This window comes from Fukomys damarensis, unplaced genomic scaffold (assembly GCF_012274545.1).
Source record: "Fukomys damarensis isolate Sample0158 unplaced genomic scaffold, DMR_v1.0_HiC HiC_scaffold_11, whole genome shotgun sequence".
Taxonomy (NCBI): Eukaryota; Metazoa; Chordata; class Mammalia; order Rodentia; family Bathyergidae; genus Fukomys; species Fukomys damarensis.
The window spans coordinates 44,528,022-44,542,635 of record NW_022900923.1 but is presented as its reverse complement, the minus strand read 5'-3'; the positions used below and the strand labels follow the sequence as shown (position 1 = coordinate 44,542,635).

The 14,614-nt window shown below is 54.3% G+C and overlaps 1 protein-coding gene across 4 annotated transcripts in view; it reads right to left on the bottom strand.

Annotated features, from left to right (window-relative positions):
* Window positions 1-2,861: 2,861 nt before the first annotated feature.
* Srgap2 (SLIT-ROBO Rho GTPase activating protein 2) overlaps window positions 2,862-14,614 on the bottom strand; it is a 225,780-nt gene continuing 214,027 nt past the window's right edge. For 3 of the 4 annotated variants that reach the window (XM_010613090.1, XM_010613092.1, XM_010613091.1), the window contains exons 19-22: window positions 13,882-14,062; window positions 12,145-12,291; window positions 8,576-8,897; window positions 2,862-5,986 (exon numbers count right to left, since the gene is read on the bottom strand). In XM_010613090.1, the coding sequence (XP_010611392.1) occupies window positions 5,603-5,986; window positions 8,576-8,897; window positions 12,145-12,291; window positions 13,882-14,062 (1,034 nt within the window). In that variant the 3' untranslated portion in view covers window positions 2,862-5,602. The other variant, XM_033762226.1, reaches the window with a different exon arrangement.

The following is a 14,614-nucleotide window of genomic DNA, read 5'->3' as shown; positions in this document are numbered from 1 at the left end:
TCTCACCCCCTCGGGAGGCTGAGGTGGGAGGATGGCGTGGGCCTGGGGAAAACGCGGAGACCCTGTCTCAAAGTGACGGCCACAGAGTCGGGCTGGGCAGAGTGCATGCTCGGTGCGTATGCGGCTCCGGGTTCAGCCCACAGCACCATGGTCCCGAGAAGAGCGAGCAGGTGGCATCAGGGCTTCGCCCAGGCTCACCTGCCGGCACTGTAAGGGGAGGGGAAAGCAGTGGGGGTGGCCTGCAGGGCCAGGTACATTCCCCGTCCGTCCTAGCACAGAGGACCAGGAGATAGCATCGCAGAGCCCTGATCCCCGCCACCCTCGGGTCAGCGCTGGCCAGGAGCTAGTGTGGGGAAGGAGGGAGAAAAGCCACCACCACAATGCCCGCTGTTCCTGGTGTGCAGTCCTTCCCTGGGCTCCTCCAACTCCCCTCTTCACCCAACTCTCCACCAAGCAGCAGTCCACCTCACCTGCCGACAGGAAGACGTGCCCCTCGCTGGCCAGGCCACCCTGTCACTCGGGCTGTGACCCTTGCGGTGTGGTCCTTCTTCCCGTTCTGCTGGGTCCTGGCCACCAAATGAGGCGCTTTAACACTGTCCTTTTATTATTTTCGTGTGGTACTGAGGATTGAACCCGGGCCTCCACACTGAGCTGTTTATATTTTGAGACAGGGGCTTGCTAAGTTGCCCAGGCTGACCTCGAACTTGCGATCCTCCCGCCTCAGCCCCCAGAGGGCTGCACTTGAGGTGTGCGTGCACCATGCCCAGCCTGGCTCCACCTTGAGAACAAAGCCTGGTCCTTTGCCCCTCGATGCCGTCACCCACCCACTTCCCTTCTCCTGCCCCCCCCTGAAAGTGCTGTCAGACACAGTCAGGGTTTCTGACCTCGTCACTCACTCCACTGCGGTCCCTTCCTCTTTGTTGGGCGCTGCCTTCCCTGGGTCTCCGTGACCGGTGCACCCCGTACCCACCTTCCTCGGCCGCTGAGTTTCTAAGGTGAGGACGTTTCCTGCTTCCTCTCATCCCCGCAGGATTCTCAGCCCGAGTGTTTGTTTCCAAGCTGGCTCCCTACCCCTCGTCCCAGTCACACATCTGCCCAGGTCCACAGTTTCCACCTAGACGCCACCCGTCTGCAGCACTGCTAGGCCAAGCGGGGTCTTGCTTCCTCTTTCCCACCACCGTGGCCTCTCCTGACCGAGCCAGGCATTCTCTTGATAAGTTGTTTCATTTTCCAGTTTGATACCTATTTTACTTATGTATCTGTCCTCTCTGACTGGGAAGAGAGCCCCATTACCTGTTTAGCACTGTATGGCAGTGCTTGCGTGGAAAGGCTTAACACTTGCTGATTGACTAAATGTGAGTCTTGGTGATATGTAATATGCCAGGATTAACTCCTGAGTAAAAGGAAGCTTCCTGTATCTGTACACATTTAGATGAAGTCATCTTAAGGACTATCTCCTAAACTCACACACCCAGACACCCTTTTTGGTTTCTATCTGGATAAAATGGACTTGTTTCAACTGCTCACTGCCACTCACTTCCATCAAGGTCCCATCAGATATATAAAAGCCTGGTGTGGTAGTGCACTCAGGAGGCCAAGAAGTAGGATCACCAGTTGTTCAAAGCCAGCCTGAACTACATAGTGAGACTCTGGCTTAACCAACTTTCTCTGCCCTCTCTTACCAAAAGGAAAAAAAATAAAGAGTACGAGGCAGTAGCCTTGGCCTTAGGACTCACTAAAGGTCTCTTTTGTCTTGTCACAGCCCCAGAACTGGCTCCTCCCCTTACGCGGGTGCTGTAGGCCCAACTTTGCTACTTTGCTCACTGGCTGGGGTGGAGGAACAGCAGGAGAGCTCAGGAAGTAGCCAGGCCACTGACCAGGAGGGGAGGGCGACACACAGCAGGCCAGGGAGGAGGAGTGTCCGGCCAGCAGAGACCCTTACGTGACCCCAGGACCCAGGGAAGCCCTCAGCAGAGAGGTCTGATCCATGCCCGGGTGACCAGACGGTGGCATGGGTCCTCAGGGCTCTAGAACCCGTGTTATCTTTGACATTCTGCTTATTAACTGTGTATTTATAAAATATCCAGGGCACCTGTTCCCAAACCCAGACGTGTGAGAAGACGAATAGGCCGCACAATGAAGACAAACGGGCACAGCAGGAAGGGCTCAGGGGCTCTGTCCTCACCATGCAGGTGCTAGGACAACAGCCTGCTCCATGAACCAGGGGGCCTGCTGGCTCCACATGCACTTCTCTCCCGGAAGTGGAGCGGGTTCCAGGCCAGGGCTGGCCGGGCCGCTGCTCAGGGCCTGTGACCCCGCCACAGGAGCAGGAGCTCAGCTTGTGGCCGGAAGTGCCCAGCTGTTCTCAGTAACCTTAGCTCCCACATTCCACCGTAACCTGCCTCCTCCCCACCAGACAGGAGGGCCATGGGCCGTGGCTCAGGGCCCTGGTCACCTTCCGTTGTAGGGGCAAAGTTTCCAATCAACTTCTTAGGCTTCACTCCTCCAAAGGGGCTCTCTGACTACAGACAGAAATAGAACGGTCCTCACTGAGGCCGGGAAGGAGGATTCTGTGAAAGAAATGGTTTGCATGGCAACAGACTGGCCAATGGCGAGCCAGGAGACTGCGCAATGTCTTGGGGTCCATGTGCCAGCTGAATGAAACACTGGGGAAAAAAGAAATCCACATTCTAAATGCAACTGTGTTGGGCTGTGGCCGGGGAGGGAAGTGGCTGGCTCAGATCACCTCTTTCCACCCTCCGTTGCCAGGCAGGGCTCTGACAGCACGGACAAATCCAAACCTCTTCTGAGCAGCTGTGCTCCTGCATCAGACAGCGGGGAAGGGATGTAACTGCAGCACCGAAACCTAAAAATGTATTTTATTTTGAAGTTGTGCTTTGGATTTTCCCCAATCCAACATCTGTTGAGTGACAGTCTTAGGTTCACAAAAAGCATCTCCAAGCATACATACAATATTCCAGTTATCAACACTATTTAAAGAATATACCATTTTACACGAACTTGACATAGAAGTCAGACACCACAACATTGCATTTCCCTGGAAGGTCTATCTTCCCTTCTGAAGGTCAAGTCCATGGACACCAGCCCTGCCCTCGGTCTGTTCCTTCTGATGCTGGTGCCAGTGCTCCTGTCTTGGGGAGAAACCAGGGTGCCCTGAGGAGGCTGGCTGAGACCAGGGTTTCCAGTTTCCAGGCTGCTGGCTGCAAATTCGTTTTCCAAAGTGAGATGCTGCGAGCCCCGTCCACCTCTCCTCCCAGACCCTGAGCCTTCAGAGCCCGTCGGGAAGAGGATCCGTGTGGGCAGGCAGAGCATGGCTCCGGAAGCATCACGCTGGTTTTGGCAAGTGTGTCTGAAGACTGGTCTCCCACGCCCTGGGGACCAACTCCTTCCTGCTCTATCATCGCAGTGTGTGACCTCAGTTCCAGCTGACTGCAGTGGCCTCTCCTCTGGACAGGGCCACCTCGCAGGGTCAGGAGCACCAGAGAGGACAGCCTGGCTCCCAGAGCTCACACACTGCGTGGGTTATGACACCACCAGCAGAGAGACAGAGACCAAGGAGATGGCAAACGTGAGTCAGGTGCAGGGTTGAAACTAAGGCAAGAGCAACAGGGCAGGCCCAATGCATCAAGAAAGTTTTGCTTTCACTTTCTTAGTGTACTAGAGAGGGGGGAAGAGCAGGTAGGGGAACCAGTTTTAATCAGCTGGGGCGAAAGGAATGTAGAGTAGGTTACATTTTTAACTAGGGAGCAGATCCTTGCATCTGAAAGCTCCCTCTTGGCTCAGGACCTGGACAAGCCACTGAACAGAGGAACAAAGACCAGGAGTCCTATGAACACAGGTGACTTCTCCAGGGTGACTCGCTTTGCTGAAGGGATCCTGGGTTATCCTGCTCCTGGAGTGGTTTTCCGGATGTGGCGGTCACCCTTCCCATCTGGGACTCCCTAGGCCCCTCCTCTACTCCCACAGAATGAGGAACACTCCAAGCTTTCCAGGGGTCCCACTGCCAACTTCACACGTGGGTCCCAATAGAATCCCTTCTAGGTCAAAGAGCACTCGGATTTCCCTACCAGAACGGCCACCCAGTTTCTCCTGGACTACAGAAGCCAAAGGCCAAAAGCACAGCTGTCAAGCCAGAAAACGCAAAGAGGGCGAGTTTCAGTTCTCACTCAAGCAGCTGTGTGGGCCCACGAGCCTGAGATGGGGGTGCCTCTGACCTGGGGCCCTGTGGCAGCCCGGGGCGAGGACGTGGGCACAACCAGTTCGGGAGCTGTATGGGGCATCGTTTCTGCATTTTGGACGGAAGCCAGGACAAAGGCCAAAGTACACAGCATCTCGTCCTCTAGATTCGGGTCTTACAATGACGCTGGACCCCTTGGGGTTAGGCTCCTTCAGCTGTCCTCGTCTTGATGAACGCAAACCCACCTCAAGGGGCAGAGTCTCTTCAACTGGGGCTGAGTCCCTGTTGGTCCCCAGAGAGACCTTACAAAGTAACCAAACCCAGGGGTGAACTTAAAATAACTTTTCATTAGGGAACAAATTTTTTATCAGCAAAATGGAATTTAACTTTTTAATAGGATAATGAATTTTGTTTTAAGAGCCCCAAAAACGGGAGGAGGAAAGACCCATTTCTTACCTTTATCATACCTGCCACAAACACAGTAAAACTTTAATAAGACTCTTTACTCTAAAAGGAATCAGCTATAAAACTGTCTTCTATAGGAAAATGTCCTGAATGGAAAATGCTCCATCAGAGACAAAGATAGGAACGAGAGAAACGTCTATACATCCAGAAAAACTTGAAAAGCTCCTTAGTAAGACTGGGCTGTACTTCTATGGGACAGAGGAGAGAAAAGCGAACGCAATGACCAACTCACAGCAATAGGAGGAAGACAGCGGGTAAGTCCCAGCCCGCGCAGACCACAGGATCGGCCCATCCTGCTGCATTCCAGAATGAGAGCAATGCCAGAGGCAGGCAGCTTCTCCAGCCCAAGAGAGCAAAATTTGTAATGGAAAGAGTCCTGGGTGGCCTCCTGTGTGAACTGCCACAATAATTTACAAAGAGGCTGGTTTATAACCAGGATGCTACACATGCCAGAGACTAGGAAAGTGTGTGTGTGTGTGTGTGTGTGTGTGTGTGTGTGTGTGTGTGTGTGTAAAACAAAGAATGGACTACACAATTCTCTATCATCAGATCTAGCCAAAGCCAGACGTCACTGAGAGCTGGATGGAGGGAGGCGCTGACCACGTGGCCGAGGCACCCCGTGCTGGGCCCGTGTCCTCACGACTTGGCTCTCCAGGTTTCACTGTGACCTGATCACTGACAACTGTCTCCGGCTGACCTCAGAATGGTCCGACTGCAGCCGGCTGGATTACAATGACCAGGGGAACAGAGGGCAGTGGAAGGGAAGGGAGAGGCGGCAACAAGGGCTCATTCTCAAGGTTGGGTGATGGGGAGGCTAATTCTGCAAGAACAACTTAGAATCTAGTTTTCAACTGAAGTCCCCAAGCTAGTTAAATAGGAAGATTTTAATAACAGTCAGTCCCTATAGTCCCCTTGTCTAGAACAATTAAATTATACCCCTCAGACAGTACAAGACTTGTCAGTGGACTGTGGGGAAGCAGACGAGTTGACACCAGGGCTAGTGGTGTTCGTCTTGGGGAAGACAGCGGGCTTGGGTCGCGTGGCGGGGGGCTTGACCGGGGCAGCCATCTTGACGGACTTGACGGGCCGGAAGGCACAAGCCATGTCCCCTGCGGTGCTGGCGCTGCGCTGGAAGGCGGGCTCGGGGTCCTTGAGGAGCTGGGTGTGCAGGGGGCTGGAGGGCTCAGAGGTGGGGGCCAACCCCGGTGAGGTTTTGAGGGGCTCCAAGGTGTCCAGGACGACGTCGGGGGTGTGCTTGACAGTGCTCTGCCGCTCTAGCTCCCGCAGCTCGTTCAGGGCAGAGTTCATTGTCGCCTCGATATCCTAAAAATACAAGGACGAGGAGACGAGGTGAACACAGGCATAGTCCCCAAGGAGCTATTTCAACAAGATAGGCCAAGGTGTGAAGAAACCAACTACGACAGGGCCAGGTTATTTCACGGGCCAAAGTCCCTGAACATATGAATGCTCAGAAGGTGAGGAAAGAGGGACAGAGCAATTTTCAAGATTGTTTTTCCTAGTGATCGAGTTGATTTTTTTCTTTTTTTACCCTCCATCCCCTTTACTAGTGATTCAACCCTTGCTCTAAACTACATTTCCGGCCTTCTACATTTTTTGTAGTTTGAGAGGAGGTCTTGCTAAGCTGTCTAGGCTGGCCTTCAACTTGAGGTTCTCCTGGTTCAGCCTCCTCAGTAGCTGGGGTTACAGGCACGTGACACTACCTAAGGCTGGTTGAACTTATTTATTTATATATTTATTTATTTTGGTAGCAGGGATCCAACTCAGGACCATGCGTTTGTGAGGCAGGCGCGGTGCCACTGAGCTACATCCCCAGCTCACTGAACTTATTTTTAACCGAAGTCCTCGTGTTTTCGATAGACACTGAAATATCGATGGATGAAATGCACACAGTGCAATGGGCAGGACAAAGGTGGAGCTCAGAGCAGTCAGGTGCAGGGCTACTCTGAGGACAGGGAATATGCTATCTAGTTCTCTTTCTGCTCAAAGGCGTGCAACAGTTTTTTAAAAGGGGTAGAGATGAAGTATGATCTTTATTTTCTTGCAGGCCAAATGATAGAAATACCAGTTGTTCCTCAGCGTGGAACAGTTCAAGAGCCCACTGCTAGAACATTCCTCAGGATTCCAGTCCTCCTTCAGGGAAAGGTCCAACCTGAAGTGACTTCCGGCTACCCACCACCGGAAGAGGGGAACCACAGAATGGCCAAGAGGGGAAGCCAAAGCCCACATAGGTGAAACAATGCTATTAGGAAACAGCAGTCCTAGCCTGGGGAGTAAGGCAGAACCAAAGAACCCTTGCACCCAAGCCAGCTGTTTCCTGGGGACACCTCCCAGTTGCCCATGCTGTCCAAACAAACTTGTCAGCTGCCCCCAAACCACCAGAAGACTCCTTCTTGGGACTGAGCTCATACTGAAAGACTGCATGTTCTTAGCAAAGGCCCCATCATGGTTTCTTTGTCCTGCAGAGTGACTCATGCTTTCTTCGGACAGTAATTCCACTTTCACTCACACCTATGACATTCTTAAAATGTGCGCGTGTGCATGTATGTGCTTGTATGGGTGTGTGACCCTGGGGGGTTAAACCCAGGGCCTCATGTATGTTAGTCAGGTATTCATTCCACCAGTGAGCTACGTCCCCAGCCCTTTCAAACCTTTAAGATGCTCAGAAAGAACTCCATCTCCCCTCCCAGTGCAGCTCTGCAGTTGGATTCCGTCCACCTGTGTACCTTTTCACTCCTAGTAATGCCCAGCCAAGGAAGGACCAGGGAAGGTTCCTTCCCATGGTGCAAGGCCAACTACCATGAGGAGCTTTAACAGAGGCACAGGACAGAAGGCCAACAAGCAAGACATCTCGGGCCCACAGCTCCACACCAGGCTTGCAGGTCCACGCCGTGAGCAGAGCCCAGGGAAACCAACGGAGACCACACCCAGCCTCTGTGGCCCCTGGAAGATGGAGAGAAGAGAATCTCTACTGGGTTGAGATGTAAGAAGCCACAGTGAGCCTTTAGTTCCTACCTGGTCTATTGAAAATTATACAGTTGGGAGAGACGTCGGAGAGCACTGCTTGGAGTGGCCCCGGGAGTCGGACTTTTATTAGAGGTGGGGGTGGATCTCTAGTATTCAGGGAAAACAGAGAGGCATCAGTGTGGTACAGGCACAGAGGACATGCTCTAACTAGGAGCTCATCACTGCTGGAGCCTTGGGCTGCAAGTGCTTTTAGTTCTCAAGCTCCCCGCAGCTGGAGTATTCTGAGGTCTTCGAGACCAGTCATCTGCCCACTGCGTTATCGCCTTTAGGAAATGGAATGATGGGGGTGGACAGAGCCATCTACAATTCAGTTCCAATGTACTGGAGTTCCAATACTCAAAACAGCTTCACCAAATCTACCTGGGCTTTAAGACCCAAGACTTGGGCGGAATGGACTCTACCCAAATATCCTAACTACCAGCATTAAAAGTCAGCAGCTTTGCAAGTAGCTGAACACTTGCACCTTGGTTCAGGAACCTAATTCTGTCCATAATCTTGGTTGTAAACAGAGTTGAACAAGAACTGAATCCAATCTCCCCATGAGATCAACACTGAACCTAACCGTTGAGTTTCATTTGGTTCTTGCCCAATTCACTCACGACCAGAATGGTGGAAAGTTAAGTTTGCGAAACAAAGCTCCGCTGTCTCTGAGACTGAAGTGGGAGCCCCTCATTCTACCTCTGGGGTCACATGGGGGACGGGAGGTGGCTAGGCACGACGTCTTCGCAGGCTCGCATGTTCAGTCCCGGGCAGCATGGAGTGCATGAAGATCTGCGCTACCCAACCCTGTCACTCAGCAAGATCCACACTGAGTGGCGGTGCCATGTGTGACCCACGGCCAGCTGCCCGCCCAGGGCCCACAGTTACCTGTGCGATGACCTCAGGGTCCATGGGCCGGTGGTTATTGAAGCTTTTGGACCTGCCCGCTGTGGCAGTCTTCCTGATCTGCGGACTGTCCAGCCGGTTCTTCAGGGAGGAGTGGCGGCTGATGGAGTTGAGGCTCCCGTGGCCGCTGATGGAGCACTTGTCGGGCCCTTCCTTGGGGAGACTCTGGCTCAGGATGGGCTGGGAGGATGGGCGGCCGCCGGCCCCCACCCCCGCGGAGGAGTCGCTCAGGGAACTGCTCAGCCCGTGGCTGTCACTCCGAAAAGTTTTCCGGATACTTCCAGGTTCTGGACGCTTCCTCTGCCTTCAATCACAAACAGAAAGGGCAGGGTGATCAGGAAGCCCCAGCTCCAAGGAGGCCAGGATGGGGAGGGGCAGATGCAGCAGGAGAGGCACATGGATCACCTTCGATCCTCAGTGTCACCTACTCTTGCTCCCTCCCTGTGCCTCTTCTCTTGCCACCCTGGCTGGGGCAAAGGAGAAACGAGTACTTACTTGAGTGTCCTGGGCACTGAGCTCCCAACATAAGCTGCTGTCAGAAAAAGTGTCTGAATAAGGGAAAGTTCCTACCCCGGAGGGACTCATGGAAAGACCGTGTGCTCTGAGCAGAAACCAAAGGCCCCAGCAGGAAGAGTCACCGCCACCGCTGAGGGAGGGAGGTGCGTGTGGCAAGAGGAGCAGCAGCGTCCCGTTCAGCTTTCTGGTACAGTGACACCAGAGCCACTGTGGGCTCTGGCTTATTCTCCACAGAACAGATGTGCTTAGGTGGAGGGACAGCCACATGACTCCGGGGCCACCCAGGCTGGGCTGAGCCCTGGCTCTGAGGTGCGCGTTACTGCACACTACCTAAAGCTCTCCAATGCTGCGGCCCCTTTCTCTCAGAGCCACTCTAAAGGACAGGATTAAGAAGACTCGCAGCTGCTCGTTCTGAGGGCAGCAGCTCCCACTGAATCTAGGGGCATGAGGCCGCAGCGGGAGCGGAGAGGGAGTGAGGTGGGACTGGGATCTAGGGGCCGCCTGTGAGGCCAGTTCACTGCTGACGTACTCTGGGTCTTCACAGACCTGGCTCCTGGTCCAGGCCGTGGCCCAGAGCAGCTGCTCCATGGGCCTGTCCATCAGCAGTTCTAGACCCCGAGTCAGCCATCCTCCCGCACGGAGAGGGTGTCGTCTCTCAGGTCCTCCTGAGGCGAGCCCTCCTCCGCAGCGCTCCCCTGACACCGCTCACTGCGGCTGTGGACAGACAGAATGGAGCCCTCCCGGCCCCTGCTCCCTACTGCGCCCCTGGCACTGATTTTCAGCTTCCTCTCCCTGCAGTCTTTATGTTGCTAGGCTGGGAGCTCTGAGAGCCAGGACCGTGTTTTACTCGGCTCTGAAGAACCAGCACTGACACTCAGCACAAAGCAGATGCTCAGAGTGTGGAACATCGTCCAAAGGCCACACCCTGGTGACGCTGTGATTTCTTCTTGCGTTTGAGGTTGGCTGACTCACAAACCTGAACTGCTGAGAATACGCATCCATGGAGCAGCTGCAGTCAGTCACGTCCCAGGCCAGGCCTGGGGATGTGAACACGAGGAAGACAAAGGTCCCCACTCCTAGCAGCTCGGCCTGGTGGGGGATCTGGCACAGCGTGAGCCCCAGGGACTGCTCCAGCTGCCTGTGGACACTGGGTGGGGGGGTGCCCGACTCGGCCCAGCGAACTCAGGGATGTCAGAAAGGCCTCTCCAGAGCCATCAATCTTCAGACTGAGTCCTGAAGGGAGGAGAGGAACTGACCAGGTAAGGGAGGAGCTGGCAGGTGTGAAGGTCTGAGGGAGAGACGGGCTCAGAAGGAGCTTGGACCACAAGGAGCTTGCTTGGGAGGGGAGGGTAGAGGCTGGGCCAGGCAGACTGAGGGCCGCCGATCCCTCCCTGATGGGCTGGCATCTGGGTAGGCCGCCGGGAAAGAGGCCTGTCCTCCGAGGGCTTCACCAGGATTCTCCCGCCAGGAAAGAGGCCTGTCCTCCGAGGGCTTCACCAGGATTCTCCCACCATGCAAGGAGTTTAAGAGAGACGCTGACTTTCTCCCTGACGTTCACCTTTTGACAGCTCAGCTGTCAGTCACTGTAATTCTTCTGTACAAACAGCACTGAGTATGGGATAACTTAATAATACACACAGAGGACTGGGGATATAGCTCGTTGGTAGAGCACTTTCCTGGCATATGTGGGGCCTGGCCTCCATCCCCAGCACAAACAAAAAGCTAAACATCTAACTCTCTCTCCACCAACCCTGTCTTGATTTCCGGCTTAATAACTGGCTTACAAGCTGTGACTGTAGGCTTATAATTAACATAGACTTGTAAACAAGGAGGAAAAAAGTGATTAGCTCAGAGTTACTGTTTACTGGTTTGTCCCCCCAGCGGGGCAGTGCACTGCGGAGGGAAGTATAAAGTCCTCAATCTTTTCACTGGTCTGAATTAAACTACAGCGCTGCTGAGCGAGGGAGCTGAATAAACCACGTGATGAGCCTGAGGGTGAAAGAGATGCAAACGAACCACGTGTCCCAACCACGCCCCCTGCTACCGTTTGGTTGGAAAGAAGCCAAGAGATCTGGCAACTTGGTGTGGTTTGAAAACAACAAGCATCTTTTATTCTCCTTCCAGTCTCAGTGTCCAGAGGCTACGGTTAACAGGGTTTCAAAGTGCAAATCATTTCATTCCTCCAGAGCCAGAGGGAATAAAAACTGTACGTCATCTCCAATCCGAATTCGTCGGGAGCGCCCTGGGGCTTGTCATCCTGCTGGCCTTGGGCCAGTCTCAGGGTCTGGCGGAAAGAGGTCTGTAGGCTTTGGGACTTGGTGTCTGGCCCCTTGAGATGAGATTAGTTCTCCAATAACCTGAGTGCCCCTCGGGGAGGCAGCAGCACTGGGCGGCGCGGGATCCCTCCGGACAGCCGGCTCAGGTGTGGGTGGAGTTTAACCCTGGATGTTGCTAACGGCCACAGTGAAAGCTGGGGGAGAGCAGGGGCCTGCCAGACAGAGGCGACACTGGGCAGGGGCTGCTCGGGAGCGTAACACACAGGGCTGAAGCAACAGCGAAAAGACGAAAATGGTTCCCCACTGGAGGTCACACGCGGGACGCAGAGCTCAGGACAAAGCTCGCCCGGGACACAGTGCTGCCCTCTTCTCCACAGCAGGGGAGGCACAAGGGCAGAGACAGACACACACATCTAAGAAGCCCACCTGGCAGGAACACAGGCTCGGAACCCTTGACCAGACAAGGGTGGGGGAGACAGCCAGTGGTACTGTCTGAGCAGGAATTGGAACAGAGAAGGCACCTCTAGGAAACAGTACGAGACCAGCTTGCATAGAGTGACCCATGTTTTGGCCAACGCACAGCCACAGCAGGACACCCTGGCCGGGGCCCTGGGCCTCCCGGATGCTGAGCCGAGCAGCGGCCCTGGGGGGCGCGCAGACGGCCAGGCCCAGGAGCAGCGCAGGCTGGGGTTAGGCCAGGGAGGCAGGTGGTAGGAGTCGAGTTGTTCAGGGGAGCAGAGAATGAAAAGCAGCGCTTACTTGTTGATGTTTGCAAGATAAATATCAGCTACGTGACCCCCACCGGGACAGCTGGCCCCTGCTCTGGGTGTCACCTTTTCTTCAGGTGGCTCAGAAAGGACCTCAATCTCAGACTTGGGGCTGGACCTCTCCACGACACCGTCCTCGCTAGGGGAGAAGGGGTGGGCAGGCAGGTGGAGAGGGAGAACACAAAAAGCAGCGTTAAAACGGCAAGATGCCCCCCCCCACACGCGCGGCCCGCAGAGCTCTGAGGCGAGGCTGCAGGCGACACCCAGCAGGGCTGGCTCTGCAGCACAGACAAGGGGCCCAGGGGCCTGTGGAAGACCCATAAATAAAAATAAATATCCACTGAGTTCTGCAGGATCCTCAGCTCCTGGGGACAGCTTGGCTAGGGGACTCTGGGTTGGAGGCATCTGCCCTCTGCCTCACACTGGGCCACCCCCTAGAGGAGGAGGCAGAAGGAGGCCCAGCTGTGGCCCCGAGCACTGTGGGTAAGGACAGTCAGATCTGCGTGGCTCTGGAGATGCCGCATGGCCACACTCCATCGTAGCGTCTTTAGCCTCACTTAGGGCCTCCAAGCCGGTCCCAGGTCTCGCCCCTGCTCTCCTAGCCCTAGGACTAGTGACGGCAAAGAAAGCACCTCTCCCCTATTGTTCGACAGTGAAGTCTTGATGCTAAGCTTGGGAGGGTCCTGTCCATGCACAGACTGCCACAGGAGGTGTAACACGGAGCGGGCTTCCCGCAGAGCTGCAGCTGGGGAGAGGCTGGGAGGGTGAAGACTCAACTCAGGATAGCAACCTTCAAAACAGTATTAAGGGCAGGACTAAAAACAGTGCAGTGCTGTATCCAAGGTAAGTGAGCAGGGGCAAAGGACGGACGGCGTGGCCGGCCGCAGGGGACACTGCCCGCCAGCAGACAGTACTTCAAAGGTGGGGACCGACTGACAGCTCACACAGTGAGGTCTCGGGGCCCAGTCCAGGCTCTCTTTGTCCCCAGACATTCCTCCTTCCTTTCCCATATCACCCCAGATCAGCCTATCTGGGTTAAATGAACTTGGGTCACTTCCACAGCGTGCCTGAGCCAAACTTCTTCCACGAAGTGACTCTTTGAGTCTGTGTGGAGGTGGAAAGAGCCATACATCCAGCTAGGTAGGGGTGTACATGGCCGTTTAAAAAAAAAAAAAAAAAGATGTCTCCCCTACCTGATCTTTCGAAAGAGAATGTACGAGGGGAGGAAATGCCACATCACATCACTGCTGCTCCTCAGGTGTACATGCTGGTGGGCACTACCTGGCAGGTGTCTAAGGCAAATGGCTGGCTGGGCGTGGTGGTGACGCCGATAATCTCAGCACTGGGGAGCTGAGGCAGGAGGATGCTCAAGTTCAAGGCCAGCCTGGGCTCCATAATGAGCTCCATAGTGAGCTCAAGGCCAGTCTGAACTATATAACGATGTCCAAAACATGGGCTGGGGATATAGCTCTGTGGGTCTGCTGCCTACCTCGCAGACACAAGGTCCTGAGTACAATCCCCAGTACAACAACAAAAAACAACCCCAAAAAACAAAAACAAGTGGATGGCAGAGATTCAAAGGGGAATCAGAGTGGAAAAATTAAAAAATTCTCCACTGAGTTGAAGGTTCCTTTTGAAGAACTGTGAAACTCAGATCTCTTTGGTCCCCTCATCTTCCTGCAGCTGCCAATGAATCGCACTCCCACAGTGCTGCCAGGGCCCTACGTACGTGTCTTGGACCACGATGTACTGATGGGGGATGAGCCCGTCCACACCGTTGTGCCGACCTTCCCACCAGTCGTCCGAAGCCCGCTGGTAAAGCAGCAGCGACGCCCCCTTCTTGAAGGACAGCTCTCGGGCTGTCCGGCCCACGTAGTCAAACTTGGCGATGGCCTCGATGGGCTCGCACTCTGACAAGGGCAGAGAAGGACGAAACACACTGTCAGGACCACAGACGCAGGAGACCGGGTGGAAAGCCCATCAGCTGGACTTGGTGAGGAGGACAAGCTTGCATGAAAAGCAAGCAGGGAGGATGGCAACTCCTTGCAGCCTGGCCGTACCCTGAAGAAGCTGCTCCCCGCAGCCTTTGCTCCACAGTTCCCTCACCTTGAGTCCCTTTTTTCGGCCTCGTGAGAGGCATTAAGACCCTGCTGTCCCTGGAAACTCCTGTTTCCACACAGCTCATTGTGCTGATCTCGCCATCATCAAACTTGCTAGCCTCTATTCTAAGCATTAATTCTTTTCTGATTATCTAGAAACTCCATAAATAGCAAAAATTCATCATACTGTATTTCAAGTAATTCGTTATCCATCCTCTACAGTATAACACAAGTTCTCAGTCTCAGTATCTAAAAGAAAATACCTGGCTTGGTCAACTGTGGAAAAATGCACATGAAAATAATCCGAAAAACTAAGAGGTGCTTACATATGCAGTGCACTTTTATGCCAGCTTCTGTCTCGTC